General features: G+C 42.6%; 1 protein-coding gene across 2 annotated transcripts in view; it reads left to right on the top strand.

The window, feature by feature from the left end:
* The window catches only part of BRD1 (bromodomain containing 1), a 60,537-nt gene that overhangs the window by 22,581 nt on the left and 18,547 nt on the right, over positions 1–19,409 (top strand). Inside the window, exons 7-8 of one of the 2 annotated variants that reach the window (XM_044280238.1) lie at positions 816–1,079; positions 10,696–11,190. In XM_044280238.1, coding sequence (XP_044136173.1) covers positions 816–1,079; positions 10,696–11,190 — 759 coding nt within the window. The remainder of the gene's footprint in view (positions 1–815; positions 1,080–10,695; positions 11,191–19,409) is intronic. The other variant, XM_044280239.1, reaches the window with a different exon arrangement.

The raw sequence follows: 19,409 nt of genomic DNA, 5'->3' as shown, positions 1-19,409 counted from the left end.
TATTATTATCCGCAAAATTGGATCCTGGTACAATACAAAGTCAATGGATCCGCAAAAAAAACGGATGACATTTTCAGGAACAACGGATCCGCAAAAAAACGGACCGCAGTTCGGGATATAGAAAAATACTGACGTGTGAATGGACCCTAATACTGCTGGGATTACACTGCATTTAACTGGGGCAGTATATTTGAGTAACTGTTTGTATGGAGAGCCCCATCCTGCGCTGCTCCCCTTCCCAATGATGTATAAGACCTCATGCACATGACTGTATGTGTTGTCTGGTCTGCATACCGCTGACCCGCCACACTTGGATACCGGCCGCGTGCATGTCTCCATTTTTATTTTTTATTTTCTTGGCGACACGAATAGGACATGTACTATTTTTAGTTATTTTTGCTGGCTGGCAATAGAGATATGAGATATAGAGATATGGATAAAATGAACAGTTCCACATCTGATCTGCAAGAGACGTGGAACAAGAATGTGGTTGTGTGCTTGGGGCCTTCCTGGCATCTAATGATACTTCTGCACTGTGGCTGCCCATCCAGTGAGCATTTATAGACGGCGGTCTTCATGAAACATCTTCAGATCTCTGTTTACACTGCTTCTGGTCCTCCGTTTTCAGTAGATGAGATCCCAATTGATGCCGTTGGCAATGAAGAGTCAATGCTTTGACAGTTTACAAACCATTTTGTAGATCTTTTCCTAAGCATCTGGTTCTCTGTACCTAAAAAGATGGTGCTTGTGATATGATCTGCTGAAAGGGAATCATTTGTAATAGTGCTTTTCCTCTTTACTCCTTGTTTCTTCAGTTGATAAGCTGCTAAATCCCAGTAATCGTGTCCATATGCCCTTGGAGGAACAGCTGAAAGAGATGCTGGAGAAACTAGACTTAACTTTTGCTATGAAATCAAGTGGATCCCGCAGTAAACGCTTAAAACTGTTGAAGCGAGAGATTAGTAACGTCCGGCAGCTGCTGTCCCAGCAGCATGTTCAGCCTCCACAAATAGAGTCAGGTATTGGAAGCTTTGAAGAGGAGAACGGGTCAATCGTGGAGAACGACGGTGATGAAGACGGTAAGACTTTGTCCTGTTTGTCGCTACCTTCATGTGTGTCTGTTACGTTTTCTAACCACATACAGTAGCTTAAAGTGAATGTCCACCAGTTAACTAGGTTTTAGGTTCTGTCAAGTACTTAATGTATCTTTTATGGTGGTTGGAGCACTTTTTTCAGATGCAGAGCTCTAAACCCCCTGCCTACTGTAAATGTGAAAACGACCAGCTGCCACTGGAGGGAGATTACAGTCCAGAGGTTGTGGAGTCCTCCTGTGAGATGGGGACCTGCTTTTATTATGCCTTGGCCTTAGAGGGGCGCTGCGGGTAAGGGAAGTGCTAGGGGAGCCTGCTTTTAGAGGGGAAGAGGGCTGTTTACTGCTGCGACCGCTATTATTGTGTCCAGACAATGAACACTTCATGTGGATCTCTGAGTATTCTATTCCAAAAAGCACCCACAAACCTCTTCTTAATGCTTCCAATGGGAATTCTGCACAATATTGCAGATGGTCACGGGTTTTACCCCGCTGATGTGAAATTACTGATCATGGAGGAAGAAAGTCACAGATTTTCTTGTGAATTGGTGATTAGTCAACCTGATAAATCAGTCAAGTGAACATCTCCTTAAAGAGAGTCTTTCACCTAAAATGACCATTATACACCACAAACATCATGATATCCATTACATTCCCCATATTATAATCTTACCTTTCATATTGCTGTCCGTCGCCTATTCTCTCTTAAAAACACTTTTATTCCATATGCTAATTAGGTTCTGAAGGTGCCCAGGGGCGGCGTTTATGCGGCCGGTGCCCAGGCTCCACGGCGCTGTTCAAATCAAACCCCTCCCCTTTCACCCCTCTGGCCCGCCCTCAGTTCTTGAGATACCATCCTCCAGTCAATGACAGATCCGGCGCCTGCGCACTCCATTACCCACTAGGACAGAGGCAGCAGAGCGTTTAATGCGCATGCGCCGGCCTGTACATCCCGATATTTTGGCAGTTTACTTCCGCCGGCTAGATCGGGCCGGCGCATGCGGATTAAACGCTCTGCTGCCTCTGCCCTAGTGGGTAATGGAGTGCGCAGGCGCCGGATCTGTCATTGACTGGAGGATGGTATCTCAAGAACCGAGGGCGGGCTATATATATTTCTTGGACATGAATTGCATTAAAAGCACAAAAATAAAATCCTATAAAAATATGAAATATCCCCTGTAGGTACCAACTTAAGAGGCCGTAAGATCTTATATGTTGCAGTTCACAAATATTCTTTCCCAGATTATAATATTGATTTCTTGTTTTTAAATATTATTCTGTTGATGCACAAACGTCAGCTATCCGGGGATAGATCTAGCACGTTGTCACTGTTTATATTCCTTTTCCATTAGTTACTCTCCTATAGGTCTTGTTTTTATACCTGGGCCCCTCGAAGTAGCTCATGTGACATAATTCCCAGACGTGTAGTGCGAGTGGTTCTTGTAAAGGGTAATGCTGTTTTTATACTGGGTGCGACTTTGTGTGTCGCTACAATAGGATTCCGTCTCTGAGATTAGCCCTACCCTGGATTCGCTGCTCTAGCACACCACATAAACACGGGAGCTGCTGGCTGGTTTTATGGCGTTCTGTGTCCCGATATTTCAGCAGCGCATGCGCCTTACTGTATGGCAGATATAATTAGTATGCGATCCTGTCTTGCTGTTTTACTGGCGCGCTCTCGGCAACAAGATAGAGCTAGGAAGTGTAATTGAGAGCAGACTGGACTAGTAAAGTTATGGGATTCTTTACTTTAAAGGGTTTCTGTCATGAGAAATAACGTTATGTAGCTGACTGACATTAGCGATGTTCTAATGTCAGCACTACATAACAGTGTTTTATAACTCCCTGCCGCCGTTCTCTTAAAATAAAGACTTTTATAATATGCTAATGAGCCTCTAGGTGCTATTAGGGCGTTGCTTCAGCACCTAGAGGCTCCGTCTACGCACACTTTGGCACGCCCAGGTCCAGTTAATTGACCTTTGAGTTCTCCTGAGTGTCCCGTAAATCCTGCGCCACCTCGTTTAGTATTCGGCACAGTGAGTGAAGGACGCGCTCCTGCTACCGGCTTCCTTCCTTCGGCGCAGTGAGGAAGCCGGCAGCAGGAGCGCTTCCTTCACTCACTGCTCCGAAATACTAAAAGGGACGGCGTTGGATTTACAGGACACTGAGGAGAACTCAAAGGTCAATTAACTGGACCTGGGCGTGCCAAAGGGTGCGTAGACGGAGCCTCTAGGTGCTCAAGCAACGCCCTAATAGCACCTAAAGGCTCATTAGCATATTTTAAGTCTGCTTCAGTCAGCTACATAACGTTATTTCTCATGACAGAAACCCTTTAATCCGTTATTGTTCCCTGCTGTGATTCTGCTGATAAAATATAGATCATATGAGTGTATTACTGTAGTGCAGCGGCGGCATGAAGCGCACGGCGTCATAGCAACCAATGACGCTGTGCGCTCCTGCTCTCAGCAGGATGCCAGGCCGGGATACCACGGACCGCTCACGGCCGTGTGCATTCGGCCTTAGGCTAATTGGTGGGCCCCTTCCCCATGAAACTAAAAATAGGACTGACAGGACCAACCCTCTATGGTCAGACCTTCAACGTATAGCGGTGAATCTTCTACCTAATGAAATAGTTATACTTGCCCTTGATTTGCAGTTAGATCAATGGCATCTGGACTTGCATTAACACTTGCTTTTCCCAAATGTGGTAAAAAACAGCCTTCTCTTAACTGACTGGCTTCTAAATAGTAGTAAAATCCTTTTATGATGCTGTAGGGGATATTTAGCAAGGCCTGCGCCTGTCTTGATATCCCCTGCCCTGCTGGAGGATGCACCTAATTGATGTTGAGGCACAGACCATGTCATAGCATTGACCTGCTGTGTATTTCTGGCTTAATTTGCGGCAGAAGACTGGCATAAATGAAGATACGCTTTTTTTTTTTAAGTGGCGTAAAACTGCTCTTTGCAATTTTTTTTTTTTTTATTTTTTTTTTTTTTTAAGTAAAAGTCACAAGTGCACGTGTTTGCCACTTTTTAACACCACTTTTCTGGCACAGGAAGGTAAATCGACCGAGCTTTTCATCAGGGAATTTTTTTTTTTTTTTAAAGACCAGTTTTCTATTAGAACAATACAAAAAAAAAAAATCTAATACTTCCAGTCCCAAACCCCCTTCATTCCAGTTCTGTTGCTGCTATCCCTGCTCCCTCCACTGCATCCAGTTTCGTCATATACTGCACGCGATTGCTGCAGCCAATTACTGCCCCTAAACCGGTTTGTAGAACAGACTGCTGAGACCAGGGATTGGCTGGAGCTGTCACGTGAAAAATACAGAATTTAGATTTTCATTGCCATACTCTGACCCCCATAACTTTTTTTATCTTTAGTCTACCGAGCTGTTGGATTTTTTGTAGTGTGGATTTTGTAGTGTGTGTGCGCCTTATTTCATCACTTTTTTTTTACTTTTATTTTCGCCTCAATTAAGTCCCCTTAGGGGACTTGAATATGCGATTGTTAGGTCACATGAACTGCAATGATTTTACCTATGGGCCCTGCTCATTTTTCTTCATTTACTCCAGTTTCTTGGCATAAATGAAGGCTGAAATCTAGGGCAGCTCTGAGCTGCTATAGATTTCTGTTTAGGCACACAGACTGCTGGAAGGTGTACCTCATCATGTATTAGACACATCGTAGACTGGTGTAAAACTCTGGTCCATGATGAGTCTTCCCCGTTGAGCCTTACAATAGGCACATAATTGGTCACCAAATTCTAAATATGCATTTTTTTTTTTTTTTTTTTTGGGCCTCAAGTCTTGTCTGATCTTTATCGGCCTAGATGATTTTAACCTTTTAATCTTTGTGGTGTTCTTTGTGCCTGCCTCTAGGCTGTTTGAGGACCGTATAGTTGGCTCTCTTAGAACGCGATGCCCATGTCCAGCAGCTGTTCACTTGTGTTCCATTGTTTTCACATTTTAAGCTAGCGATGAATGAGCCATATGGTGTGCCCTTCAATCCAACTTCGGAATCCATAAAGGGTCCCGTTTGTTCCTTTTGTCTCTATACGCAAACTCCAGAAACTGCAAAACAATATGGTGTTTTCAGGGAGTCATTTCCTACTGATGTCTCAGTTGTCTCTGCAGCTCTTCTGCATTTGGCGCTAGGATTCCGACTTTCCTGTTTTCTTCACTTTATCCTCACAAAGTAGCTTTTGATTCTCCTGATAGATGACAACCCCGAGCTGGGTCATCTGCACAGGGTTAGATTTTTCCCTTTCACTAGCTGTGCTTTAGGCCTTGACTGAACATATTGTAGTAGTTATTATTATTTTATTTTTATAACTGTGAAAGTTGGAGACTGATGGATGAATGAAAATGTGTGCAGACTTTTCTTTTTACCGTATAAGGCCTTAGATGCCGTTGGTGTAGATTGAGGATTTAGAGTTACAGATCACTACTGTGGACATGGGTCAGACAGATTACAGGACAGATATTGGTTGGAGAAGCTTTGGAGCTGATGAACTGCCTATTACAGCAGTATGTTTTCCCTGGATTTTAGTTTTTAGGGGATTGGTCATATTATTGATAATGATGACTATATCCTACTTACCCACTAAGACATGCTTTTTTTTTTTTTTTTTCTGTATTCCTGAAGTTATGCCCCCTTTCTCATCCATGTCTACAGTGCTCCTGCCCATAAAATGGGTGCAGCATGAGGAGGCTCATGACTAGAGATGAGTGAATTTCAGGTTATGAAATTCGTTCACGCTTCGTTTACTGGTAAAAGGTGAATTGCGTTATGGAGTCCGTTACCACTGACCATAATGCAATTCTATAATGGAATGCCTCTCCTCTAAAGGCATTCCTTTATTCATTCCGTCATAATGGAAGTCTATGGGCTGCAAAACGTATCCGGCCTGTTTCCGTTATGCAGGCGAGGACTCCCCTGCATAGCGGAACGGATCCGTCTTGTATTTCGTAGACTTCTATTATAACGGAATGCCTCTAAAGGCATTCAGTTATAGAATTGCGTTATGGTCAGTGGTAACGGAATCCATAACGCAATTCATGAATATATGAAATTCGCTCATCTCTACTCATGACCATACATGTCATTCAGCTCCCTTCGTACTGCATAGGCACAGGCACAAGCACAGCGGAGGAGCCAGAATGAGCGGTCAGAGCACATGCCTGACGCGCTAACTGTTCTATGAAATACCTGCTTAGAATTGTATACTGCCAGGTAATAACTGCTGCTAATTCCTTTCCTTCACGTGTGAGAAGGCAGAAGTTTCTTTATCTGTATTTCTCTCGTGGCATGGGACATTGAGCGTATTACTTGATCTACATCTAAGGGGCTGTTCCCATCACGTTGTAGCTGTCTGCTGAGCTTTCCATTTAAAGAATGCGTTTAAATAGAAATAGTATAGGCAACAGAGTCCAAAACACTTAACCTTGAGTGAACCTGCTTTCCCTCTGTTTTTGGAGGCTATAGCGGCATAGTCCACTACTGTGTCCTGTAGAAAAGACATACAAACGGAAAGCAGGTTTAACGGAGTCCAAAGTTTAATATTTTGTACTCTGCCTCATTGAAATGAACGGATCTGCTGAGGGGATATGTTTGAGTACTGTTTGCGGGTATTTGAGTGTATCCCCCCAGCGGTGGGCTTAGCAGACACCTAAAATGTGATAGGAACAGCCCCTAATCCTCCTAATCTAACTATATTCTACATAAACCCTAAGGGTATGTCCACACGTGGTGTAAACACTGCAGATTTGCCACTGTCAAATCCTCAGTGTTGTACAGTACTGGGAAAGTGGATGAGATTTTTAAGAAATCTCATCCATACTCAGGAGAAAAAAAACAAGCTTACGCTGCTGGCTTTTCAGTTTGCAGGGTGACCATTTATGCTGCAGGTTTTACCCTCCAGCTTTCCACAAAGGTTATTAAGCATTCTAAGACCAGCTGCGAATCCGCCAGAAATGCAGTCGCAAAAAAACAGCCCATTTCGGCCCTATCCACCGCAGGATTCGCCAAGTGTGAACATACGCTAATCGAAGACTCCTGGAATATTGTAAAATATCATTGGACAGCAGCCCTTCCTTCTGCGTAAAAAGTTAAGCCACTTTGTAAGTTGTTTGCTTTACTTATTTTGTACTATTTCTTAAGTTATAACATGTTTTTCTGGATGTAAATTCAGATATCTGCTGCTTTCCTTTTACCACTAATCAATGGATTGACTTAGAACTAAAGCTGGCCATCCACACGAGACAAGTTGGCCTAATAGTGTTTGAAAATTAGCGTGGACTTGCAGACACTTGGCCATCTTCACTGCACGTTTATGGCATGATCGGCCAGGTTTGGTTAATTGTTTGCCATTGTGCTGAAGGACAAGGGAGTCCGTTTAAAAATAAAAAATTAAATTCCCTGATGGTCCAGTTTGGTCTGGCATGTTGCTGGTGGGATCATTTGCAATGTGGTCAATCATTGCCTCAAGTGTATGGCCAGCATAAGCTTTTAAGTCTCATGGCAAGCGGCAGACTGTGGAGGTGAAGCTGTAAAAGGAAACCAACAGAATTGTGAACAAGTACTGGAGGGTATATGAATATAAAAGAACTTACAATCGATGCAGAACGGTAAAGCAACGTATTTACAGAGTTCCTCAACTTTTATTTACATTTCAGTTTTGAAATTGTGTTAAAAGGTGACTGGACGAGCTGGAAATGTCATGAGAGCAGCTGAAGAGGTAACCTACCGACAACCCACTCGAAAGTGCTTCTGGAGTTCCCCTTTAAAGAGAGATTATCACAGTGAAAGTTTGAACTGAGTGTAATGCTAGAGAATGTGGAGTGTAAATGCCCTCCTAATGCCTAAAATTTGGTGGGACAAAGCATTTTTCTGTGGAGGCTTGTGATGGCACTGGTTCTCCAACCTAAATAATTACTGATGGGCAAGAACCCGTGTAAAAAGCAAATGAAAATAAAAATCCTACAGTTCCAGCGCTGTCCAGATCAGAACCGATCACATTCCTTTCCCAGCCAATCACGGGCCTCATCAGTCACATGCCATTCTTGCACATGTGACTGCTGAAGTGAGCACGTGCCCGCAGACTGGAGCCACAACACTGGAATGGCAGGACTTTCATCAGGAGAGTTGTTGTTTGGGCTGTTTTTACACTGGTTTCTGTCTCGCCATTTCTTTTATTTAGATCAGACCATCCCTTTAAGGGTGTATTCACATGTGACAGATTTGTTGCAGATCTGAAAATCAGTTCCCTTCATCTGAATGAGGTTGTTTTAGGGCTCTGGAGCCGGTAAGCTCTGACTTCTGTAATTTATCACAGGCCGACTGCTTCATAAATGGACAATAATTAGTAGTAAGAAATTTACTGTAGTAAAATGGTAACATCGGCTTTTTCTCATTATCATATAAATAATCAGGCTACATATTTATTGGAATGCACTGAACAAATGTATTCCTGTAGGTAAGCAATGCATTTAATAACTGGAAATACTGTTATACACTTACACATAATCTTTAGATAATTATGAATTTGTCCTCATCGAAAGTTAGAAAACCTATACGGTGCTGCCTCAGGATACAATGGTTGCCTATGAACCAATTAATATTGTAACTTGAGGGACCTTATTTATGTCCCAGAAATGCAGAGAATCACAAGCAAGTCTAAATGACAATAAAGGAAGCATGTTAAAAAGTGGAACTGCTGTATTCGGGGCTTGCCTTAAAGGGGTTGTCCAGGAATTAATATGCGGTTCATACTTACCTGCTTGTTGCTTGCATGTCCATCTTCCTGTCCACGTCTTTACTTCCTCCCTGGCATGGCCATGATCATCTGCTCCTCATCAGCCAGTGACTGGATTCGGCTGTAACTTGTTCACAAGAGACACATCACTGCTGAAGCCAGTTATTGGCTGCAGCAGAGCAGATGATCATGGCTATGTCAGGGATGACGTAACAAGCTGCAGACTGAAAGATAGACACACGGGAGCCACAAGTAAAACCAGAGCAGCAGGTCAATTGCAGGCTGTGGTCTCCTGTGGAAGGGTTCTTATTCCCGGACAACACTGTTTAATGCTGTCATCCTGTGCCGTCAAGGAGTTCTGAGATGACTGCAGGCATGCCCATCAGTGACCTTCCTCATCTGGCCTTTTAGAGGAGGAACTTATTACGGGACATGTGCAGAACAGTTTCAAGGATTGTAACTTAAGGGCCTTGGAGCAGCATGAAGATCCCTAGTATAAGGCACAAGCGAGGTGAGAACTGACTATCGCCACTGGACCCTGCTTATCACGGATTTTGATAAATAGGGGCCTTAGATTAACAGCACAGAAATGTATTTATGATTAACATTTCTATACTGTTCTCATTTCTTATGACAGGTAATTAAACAAATACTGTTCTAAATTAATTATACAATATTAACGTAATTATTTTAGGAAGAATCAGTACGTTTCTTGCGACTCTAACTTGGCTCAACAACTCCACAGCCCCAGCTGTTTTGGTGGCAAGCACGTGGATTTCTGCAATCATTCAGCCTCATTCAGATGAACAGGACAGTTGCATAAGAGGAGTATACCCCTGTGTTTGACAGTAACGTGTGCATAGAGCCTGCGCAGTGGAACCACAGTGCAGTGCCCCAGTTTTTCTCAGGTCCATACAAGCACTGTGCTCCTCGGTGACTTACTAGCTGTTAATAGTGGACAGTAGTGGAGACCATGTGCCTCAGCATTCATCTGAGCCCTCTAAGGGCTATTCCTATGATAAAAAGTGATGCATATTCTAGGGTTTGCTCAATCATGTGAATGGAGAGGGTCACCGCTGCATTCCCACCCACCTCCTGCAGGGAACTGTAACTGTCCTGCTGTACGCAGAAAGGTCTGTGAGCCACAACATTTACTAGCACCGTTTCCCATCATTCGGAGAAATTGTGGGCGACTGTGCATTGCACCCCACTTATTAGGTGGACATCCCAACGATATGCCATCACTTTTTAACATGTGTATATCCATATGTGTTCCATTCTGTTCATGAGGAAGTATAGCTGATGTCACTAGAGAATATGTCCGCCAATCAGTTGAGAGCCTAGTTGGCCTAAGTTACATTTACTCACGATTGAAGATCAAAAACGATACATCCGGTTACTTAAATGGGTTAACTCTCCATGGTCCAGAAATAAATATGGTTGCACACCCACCGGTTTTACTATTAGTATAGCTCATTACAAATAAGTGAAGCACTTCACATATCACTTGTGCCCGGCTAGCTGTTGGAGGCCTGGACCCAGACACAACTGATATGTGCACAGATCCGGCAGAAAACTACGGGATCACTTCTAGCTTCAGTTCCCCTCCTGTATTTTCTACTTAACGCAGGAGGGGAAGTGAACCAGCTTGCTGGACATGTTTGAAGGGGGTCTTTTTTTTTTTTTTTTTTTTTAAAGAAAGTCGGTCCAGTAGTGTTTAGTGTGTTGCTGTTAGATTTGTTTGTTTTAAGTGAAATTTTTTAAGTTGTAATAGTTTAGATTTGTATCAGAGAACGTTTCTCATTTCATACAGTTTTCAAAAATGGCGCTTTATTTATAATTTTTCAGGAGATAAATCTCCCCCTAAACTTGAACCATCTGATGCATTACCTCTACCTTCAAACTCGGAGCCTAATTCTGAACCACCAACCCTCAAACCAATAGAGCTCAATCCCGAGCAGAGTAAGCTATACAAACGAGTCACTTTTGATAATGACTTACATAGCACTACTGTTCAGGATGAAATGGTAAATGGACACAGTTCAGAACATTTACTTAAGGACAGTAATCTAAGTGATTCGACAGATGGTGAAGTAGCGGAGTCCTCAGCTGATGTAAACAGACGTACATCCGTTCTCTTCCGCAAATCCAAAAGTGTAAGCCCCCAAAAGCCTGGAAAGAACAATGAAACCCAGCCAACTTCACCACAGCTAGGGCCCAAAACCTTTTTGTCTGTAGTCCTTCCAAGGTTGGAAACATTGCTGCAGCCAAGAAAAAGGTCAAGGAGCTCATGTGGAGATTCAGAGCCAGACGACGAGTCCCCTGTAAAGCGTTTGGACACAGGTAAATACATTCATTTACTTATCCCATAAAGTGTATATCATGGATGCTCTAGTCAAAACATAAGATTTATGAAGGTTTATTTTATTTCACGCTTGGCCCATAATGTCATTAACATCCAGTTTGTGTTGTTACCTGCTTGTTGATTGCATTGTATCCTTTACTGACACGTTTGCCAAGCATTTCTTGTACGTGTCCTGTCTCTAACCCATAACATATGTTGATAAAGCAGCCTACTGTGCGCATGAAGGAATGCTTCTTTCCATACCTTTCCATAGCTTTACAGTGCTGTTTACATTACATTTACATGCAATAAATGTTTTTATCATTCACTTGTTAATATTAATTTTGATTCAAGAGCCGTAAACCTCTAGAGGGCACTGTACATATGAAAAACAGAGGGGTATGAAATGCATAACGTCAATCCATAAAGTACAATAAACATGACCGTACTGGGTTTTAAACTAGTACTAAATGAGCGGAGTCCCAGCCCCAGAGGACTTACACTCTGCATCTGCATGGTAAGGAGCCAAAGTCAGGTTTGACGTTGCTTTTATATTTGTGCAGAGGAAACAGGGTTATTGTAGGCTGTCGTTTTTTGTGAAAAGGCGGGTTATCAGGTTGCTGTGGAAAATTTAGATGTTAGAAAGTCTTGAACGCTCGTTAGCGATCTGCTGGGAAGTAATGCTTCCCTCCCGACAATCACCTGCTGTATCTGCTAGTGTAATAATAGCTTTACTCAATGCAACAACCTATTGGGGAATGAACTGGGGATTATATTAAAGGGGTTCTCCGGAAATTAAGAAAATGAAAATACTTACTGTATTATAAAAATATTCTCATACCTCTTTATTATTTATAATTGGAGATGAGCGAACTTCTGTTTTATGTTCGGCGTCTAAAGTTCGGGTTTGGATTAGCGGAGAATCCCGATCTGGAACCGGATATGGATTCCGACTTCCGTTGTGGTCCGTGGTAGCGGAATCAATAATGGCCGATTATTGATTCCGCTACCACGGACCACAACGGAAGTCGGAATCCATATCCGGTTCCAGATCGGGATTCTCCGCTAATCCAAACCCGAACTTTAGACGCCGAACTTAAAACAGAAGTCCGCTCATCTCTATTTATAATTGCTCGATCTGTCTGGGGAGCAATCAGGGGAAGCAAAATGGCCGCTGTCCCATTAGTTCACACAAAACCTGTCCTGATCACACAAAAGGACAAGTTTACAACACTGAGGTAAAGAGCTGCCTCATCCTCCTCTCTGCTCTATTGTCAGGGATTATGATCCTGAATACCGCTGATAAGAACTTCAGCTGAGTCTCTGGGAAATTTAGTTCATGAGGAGCATGAAGTACAGAGAGGACGGACAGGCTGTAGTAATGGAGACTGTAAACAAGTGCTGCTGCTCATTAGCCGCACCTCACCCTCCTCTCAGGTCTCCTCATCATCTCCATTCCCACAGAGATTCAGAGGCCATTTTATTTCTCCCTATGATTGCTTCCTAGACAAAGCGAACATGCATACTTATATAAGAAGTGAAAGGTATTTGTAAATATATTTATTATAAAATAATATTTAAGTATTTTAATTTTTTGAATGCCAGGAGGACCCCTCTTAGGCTACTTTCACACTTGCGTTCAGAGCAGATCCGTCTGGTGTTTGCACAGACGGATCCGCTCCTATAATGCAGAGGATGGGATCCGTTCAGAATGGATCCGTCTGCATTATAGTTTAGAAAAAATTCTAAGTGTGAAAGTTGCTCAGATGGATCCGTCCAGACTTTACATTGAAAGTCAATTGTGACGGATCCGTTTGAAGATTGAGCCATATTGTGTCAACTTCAAACGGATTCGTCCCCATTGACTTACATTGTAAGTCTGGACGGATCCGTTTGCCTCCACACGCCCAGGCGTACACCCGAACGCTGCATTCTGAGCGGATCCGCATCCACTCAGAATGCATTAGAGCTGTACTGATCCGTTCGGGGCCCGCTTGTGAGAGCCTTCAAACGGAACTCGCAACTGGAGCCCCGAACGCAAATGTGAAAGTAGCCTAAGGAGGCCAGAAGATAAGGTATTGTAAAGTCTGCATAGTAGGGCTACATGCACGCGGCTGTTTTGGTCCGCATCCGAGCAGCAGTTTTTGCAGCTTGGATGCGGACCCGTTCACTTCAATGGGGCTGCAAAAGATGCGATCAGCACTCCGTGTGCTGTCCGCACCCGTGGCTCCGTTTTTGGAACGTACTTTGTGGACAAGAATAGGCAGTTATATTAAAGGCTATCCGTGCTTGCGGATCTGCAATTTGTGGACCTCAAAACACACAACGGTCGTGTGCATATAGCCTAAGTGTTTTTGAGGTGTTGGGAGATTGGGCCTGAGCTGTATGGTGAAAATGTTGTGGGCTGCCTTCTGTGCCATCGTCTGTGTATTCAAATTTATTTCCGTGTAGTGAGTAGCCAGTGAAGAGACTAGCCGAGAGAAGCTGTGGCTTAACCAGTCGGCAGAGTAGAAAATGCATGTTAGAGGAAAAACCTCAGACGAAGACACTTCCATTAACTAGCCATTATATAGGAACTCATTTGCATATATTCACTTAAAGAGAAACTATCATCACCAAATGTAGTGCAAGCTACAGGCACGTTATAGAGCCGGAGGAGCTGAGCTGATTGACATTGGTGAGAATATATTCAGCAGAACATATGTTATATATAAACCTGCTCTTTCTATGCTTGGTTGTAGACATGGGGCCATCGTCCGCAAAATGGGTCCGCAAAAAAGTGTTATTTTGTGTGCATTCCGTGTCCGTATGTCTGTATTTTCCGTTCCGTTCCATTATGGACACTGATAGTACTGTTCTATTAGGGGCCAGCTGTTCCGTTCCGCAAAATGCGGAATGCACTCAGACGTCATCCATATTTTTTGAGGATCCGTATTTTGCGGACAACAAAATACATACGGTCGTGTGCATGAGGCCTTACACAGAGAATACTATCACTGATATCACCTCCCCTGTGTATAACGGTCAGTGACTGACAGCTAGTAAAGTCCATAAATATTTACACAATTCTAACATTTCTGTCTCTATACACCGCCACAATGGATTTGAAATGAAACAAACAAGATGTGCTTTACCTGCAGACTGTCAGCTTTAATTTGAGGGCATTTACATCCAAATCAGGTGAACGGTGTAGGAATTACAACAGTTTGCATATGTGCCTCCCACTTGTTAAGGGACCAAAAGTAATGGGACAATTGGCTTCTCAGCTGTTCCATGCCCAGGTGTGTGTTATTCCCTCATTATCCCAATTACAATGAGCAGATAAAAGGTCCAGAGTTCATTTCCAGTGTGCTATTTTCATTTGGAATCTGTTGCTGTCAACTCTCGAGATGAGATCCAAAGATCCAATCTATCAGTGAAGCAAGCCATCATCAGGCTGAAAAAACAAACAAAAAAAAAAACCATCAGACAGATAGCAAAAACTGTGGTGGATGACCGAACATTTATTTCCCTGGTGAAGAAAACACCCTTCACAACAGTTGGCCAGATCAAGAACACTCTCCAGGAGGTAGGTGTATGTGTGTCTAAGTCAACAATCAAGAGAAGACTTCACCAGAGTAAATACAGAGGGTTCACCACAAGATGTAAACCATTGGTGAGCCTCAAAAACAGGAAGGCCTGATTAGAGTTTGCCAAACGATATCTAAAAAAGCCTTCACAGTTCTAGAACAACATCCTATGGACAGATGAGACCAATATCAACTTGTACCAGAGTGATGAAAGAGAAGAGTATGGAGAAGGAAAGGAACTGCTCATGATCCTAAGCATACCACCTCATCAGTGAAGCATGGTGGTGGTAGTGTCATAGCGTGGGCATGTATGGCTGCCAATGGAACTGGTTCTCTTGTATTTATTGATGATGTGACTGCTGACAAAAGCAGCAGGATGAATTCTGAAGTGTTTCGGGCAATATTATCTGCTCATATTCAGTCAAATGCTTCAGAACTCATTGGACGGCGCTTCACAATGCAGATGGACAATGACCCAAAGCATACTGCAAAAGCAACCAAAGGGAAAGAAGTGGAATGTTATGCAATGGCCAAGTCAATCACCTGACCTGAATCCGATTGAGCATGCATTTCACTTGCTGAAAACAAAACTGAAGGGAAAATGCCCCAAGAACAAGCAGGAACTGAAGACCGTTTCAGTAGAGGCCTGGCAGACCATCACCAGGGATGAAACCCAGCGTCTGGTGATGTCTATGCGTTCCAGACTTCAGGCTGTAATTGACTGCAAAGGATTTGCAACCAAGTATTAAAAAGTGAAAGTTTGATTATTATTCTGTCCCATTACTTTTGGTCCCTTAACAAGTGGGAAGCACATATGCAAACTGTTGTAATTCCTACACCGTTCACCTGATTTGGATGTAAATACCCTCAAATTAAAGCTGACAGTCTGCAGGTAAAGCACATCTTGTTCGTTTCATTTAAAATCCATTGTGGTGGTGTATAGAGCCAGAACTGTTAGAATTGCGTTGATGTCCCAATATTTATGGACCTGACTGTATCTCTGTATACTTAAATTTAACTTTGCTTGCTTGACAAAGACTGGAGACAGTCGAAACGTCGCTGTATTATGCTGCTGTTTCAATTAAAGACCGTATTTTTTCACTACTGGAAGAGTGCTGTGGATTTCTATATACCTGTATCTCTGTATACACACACTTATCAGTGATTTATAGCATTCTCTGTATAACACCTCCGCCACGTACAACTATTAGTGACTAACAGCGGGTCCGCAATATATGGCACCGGACGTATATGCACTTTATCACAGATGCAGACCCATTCACTTGAATGGGTCCGCAATCCTGATACAGTGCGGAACAGAGGCATGGATCTGAAGCGCCACAAAGTGCTTCTGTGGGTTTTCTGTCCGTGCCTCCGCACTGCAAAAAAAAAAAATAGTGCATGACTGTCATCCACAGACCCACTGTGCCATTTGAGGTCTGCAGCACATGGCCAGCACACATTCATGTGCATGAGCCCTTACACAGAGAATGCGATCAGTCACTGATAAGATGTCCCTCTTGTTACAACTATCATTGACAGATAGCTATCTCTGTAAACACTTACACAGATAATATCAATGACTGATCACCTCCACTGTGTACAATGATCTGTGACTGATGGCTATCTATGTATACACACTTAGGCCTCTTTCACACGAGTGTGACGGATTAGGTCCGGATGCGTTCAGTGCAACTCGCACCATTTTGCAAGCAAATTCATTCAGTGTTGTCTGCGATTGCGTTCAGTTTTATTTCGCGTGGGTGCAATGCGTTTTGATGCGTTTTTTTCATGCTCGTGAAAAAAATCTGAAGGTTTTAAAAACATCTAGCAACAATCAGTGAAAAATGCATTGCAGCCGCACTTGCTTCCGGATGCAATGTGTTTTTCACTGAAGCCCCATTCACTTCTATGGGGCCAGGGCTGCTTGAAACACACAGAATATAGAACATGCTGCGTTTTTCATGCAACGCAGAACGGATTCGTGAAAAAACAAAAAAAGCTCATGTACACAGACCCATTGAAGTGAATGGGTCAGGATTCAGTGCGGGTGCTAAGCGTTCATGTCACACATTGCACCCGCACGGAAAACTTGCTCGTGTGACAAAGCCCTTACACAGAGAATGCTATCAATCACTGATATCACCTCCCCATGTACAACTATCAGTGACTGACAGCTATCTATGTATGCACACTTACACATAAAATGCTATCAATCACTGATAACACCTCCCCATGTACAGCTATCAGTGACTCACAGCTATCTATGTATACACACTTACACAGAGAATACTATCACTGATAACACCTCCCCATGTACAACTATCAGTGACTGACAGCTATCTATGTATGCACACTTACACAGAAAATGCTATCAATCACTGATAACACCTCCCATGTGTACAGTTATCAGTGACTGACAGTTATCTATGTATACACAGTTACACAGAAAATGCTATCAATCACTGATAACACCTCCCCATGTACAACTATCAGTGACTGACAGCTATCTATGTATACACACTTACACACAGAATGCTATCAATCACTGATAACACCTCCCCATGTACAACTATCAGTGACTGACAGCTATCTATGTATACATACTTACACAGAAAATGCTATCAATCACTGATAACACCTCCCCATGTACAACTATCAGTGACTGACAGCTATCTATGTATACACACTTACACAGAGAATGCGGTCAATCACTGATAACACCTCCCCATGTACAACTATCAGTGACTGACAGCTATCTATGTATACACACTTACACAGAGAATGCGGTCAATCACTGATGACACCTACCCTGTGTACAGCTATCAGTGATTGACAGCTATCTATGTATACACACTTACACAGAGAATGCTATCAATCACTGATATCCCACCATGTACAACTAAACTCCGAGCAGAGATTTAATTTAGGGTGGGTTCACGTTACATTTTAGGCCTCCGTTTGACGTACACTTTAGAAAAAAAGGATGCAAAAACGCAGCACACCATGTTCTTGTATCCTGCAAAGTCCGGTCAAAATAATGTGAACCCACCCTTAGCTGTAAAGATACACAAATTATTTATGAACAAAAGTTTCACTTGCACGGTCATACTTTACCATTGCCTCCTTTCACCAAGTTTTTGGTCATCTCATTCAACATGTTTTTTTTTTTTTTTTTTTTTTTTTTAATTGCCCCACAAGAAATAAGCCCTCATAAAGATCTGTAGATGAAAATATATATATAAAAAAAATGGCTATGCAAAGAAAAAAAAAAAATTTGCCCAAAGCTTTTAAGTATTCCAAACACAAGAAAACCCTATATAAATGAGTTATTGCTGTGATCGTAATGTCCAGAGAATGAAAGGAACAGGTCAGTTTTACTTCATAGGGAATGCTGTAAAATGAAACCCATAAAACTATCTTGGAATTGTGTCCTTTTTAAGTGAAAAATGAAAGTTATGGCTCTGGGAAGGCAGGGAGTAAAAAATGAAAATGGAAAGTCACAGGGTTTTGAAAGGGTCAATTTCCTCTGGGAATGTCATCAGTTACCTGCTTTACAGCTAGGTGTAAGTAGAAACATGGTTCAAAAAGCTGTTCAGGGTTATACACAGAAATCTAGCTGTTAGAAAACGCTTATTGCTTGATTATAATTTTGCATTTCAACAATGTCGGAGCACTTGACTCTTCCCCTACTTCACCACATCCTTCTCTTCTCCCGTAAGATAAGCCACGCCCTAGAGGTGCCGGGCAAGGGATTTATCCTGCCTCCCCATTGGGAGCGCACATGCACTCGGCTGAACACAGTATGTATGGGGTCGGGAGAGCTTGCTGGCTGCCACATGATCATTCAGCTGACAGCTATTTAAGATTTATGGGGACCTTTAATCTCCTTTTTAAAGGGAACCTGTCACCATGAAAAGGCAGTGTAATCTGTGTGCAGTATGTTATACAGCAGGAGGAGCTGAGCAGAATAATATATGGCAAGATATTTAGTATACTCTGCATTTCATTCAGTTAAATCCCTGCTCTTTCTGGCCTTTGAAGTTAAGGAGCACGCTTATATATCTGATTGACAGCTATCTGTATGCACAGTCATAAAGGGAAGGCTGTCAGTCACTGACAGGATAACCTCCTTGGCTTCAAAGCCAGGAATGAGCAGCAGTTTAAATCGGTGAAATATAAGTTATATCCATCTGCTTAGTGTCTCCTGCTCTATAACATGGTGACAGGTTCCTTATAAATGCTCATTGTACTTCTGCATTAATCAGTAGCAACTTGGTTTGTATTATCTTATAAGAGAATATTCCTTGGCTCCTCTCCCCCTTTCCTGAACTAGCATTCATTCTGAAGACAGACTGTCAGTTCACTAAAGCGGTTCTCCGGAGATTAAGAAAATGAAAATACTTATATATTACGTTACTATAAATATATTCCCAAATACCTTGCATTAGTTACAGTGGCTCTTTTTGTCTGAGGAGCAATTATCAGGGAAAATAAAATGGCCGTCATCCCATTAGTACAAAACCTGTCATCACACAGCAGGACAAGTTACTTCGCAACACTGAGCTAAAGAGCTGTCTTCTCCTTCTCTCTGCTCTGCTTGTCAGGGATTATGATCCTGAATACAGCCAAGAACTTCAGCTGAATCT

Source organism: Bufo gargarizans, chromosome 2, assembly GCF_014858855.1.
Source record: "Bufo gargarizans isolate SCDJY-AF-19 chromosome 2, ASM1485885v1, whole genome shotgun sequence".
NCBI lineage: Eukaryota > Metazoa > Chordata > Amphibia > Anura > Bufonidae > Bufo > Bufo gargarizans.
Note: the sequence above shows the minus strand (reverse complement) of the source record. Positions and strands in the feature narration are given on the sequence as shown.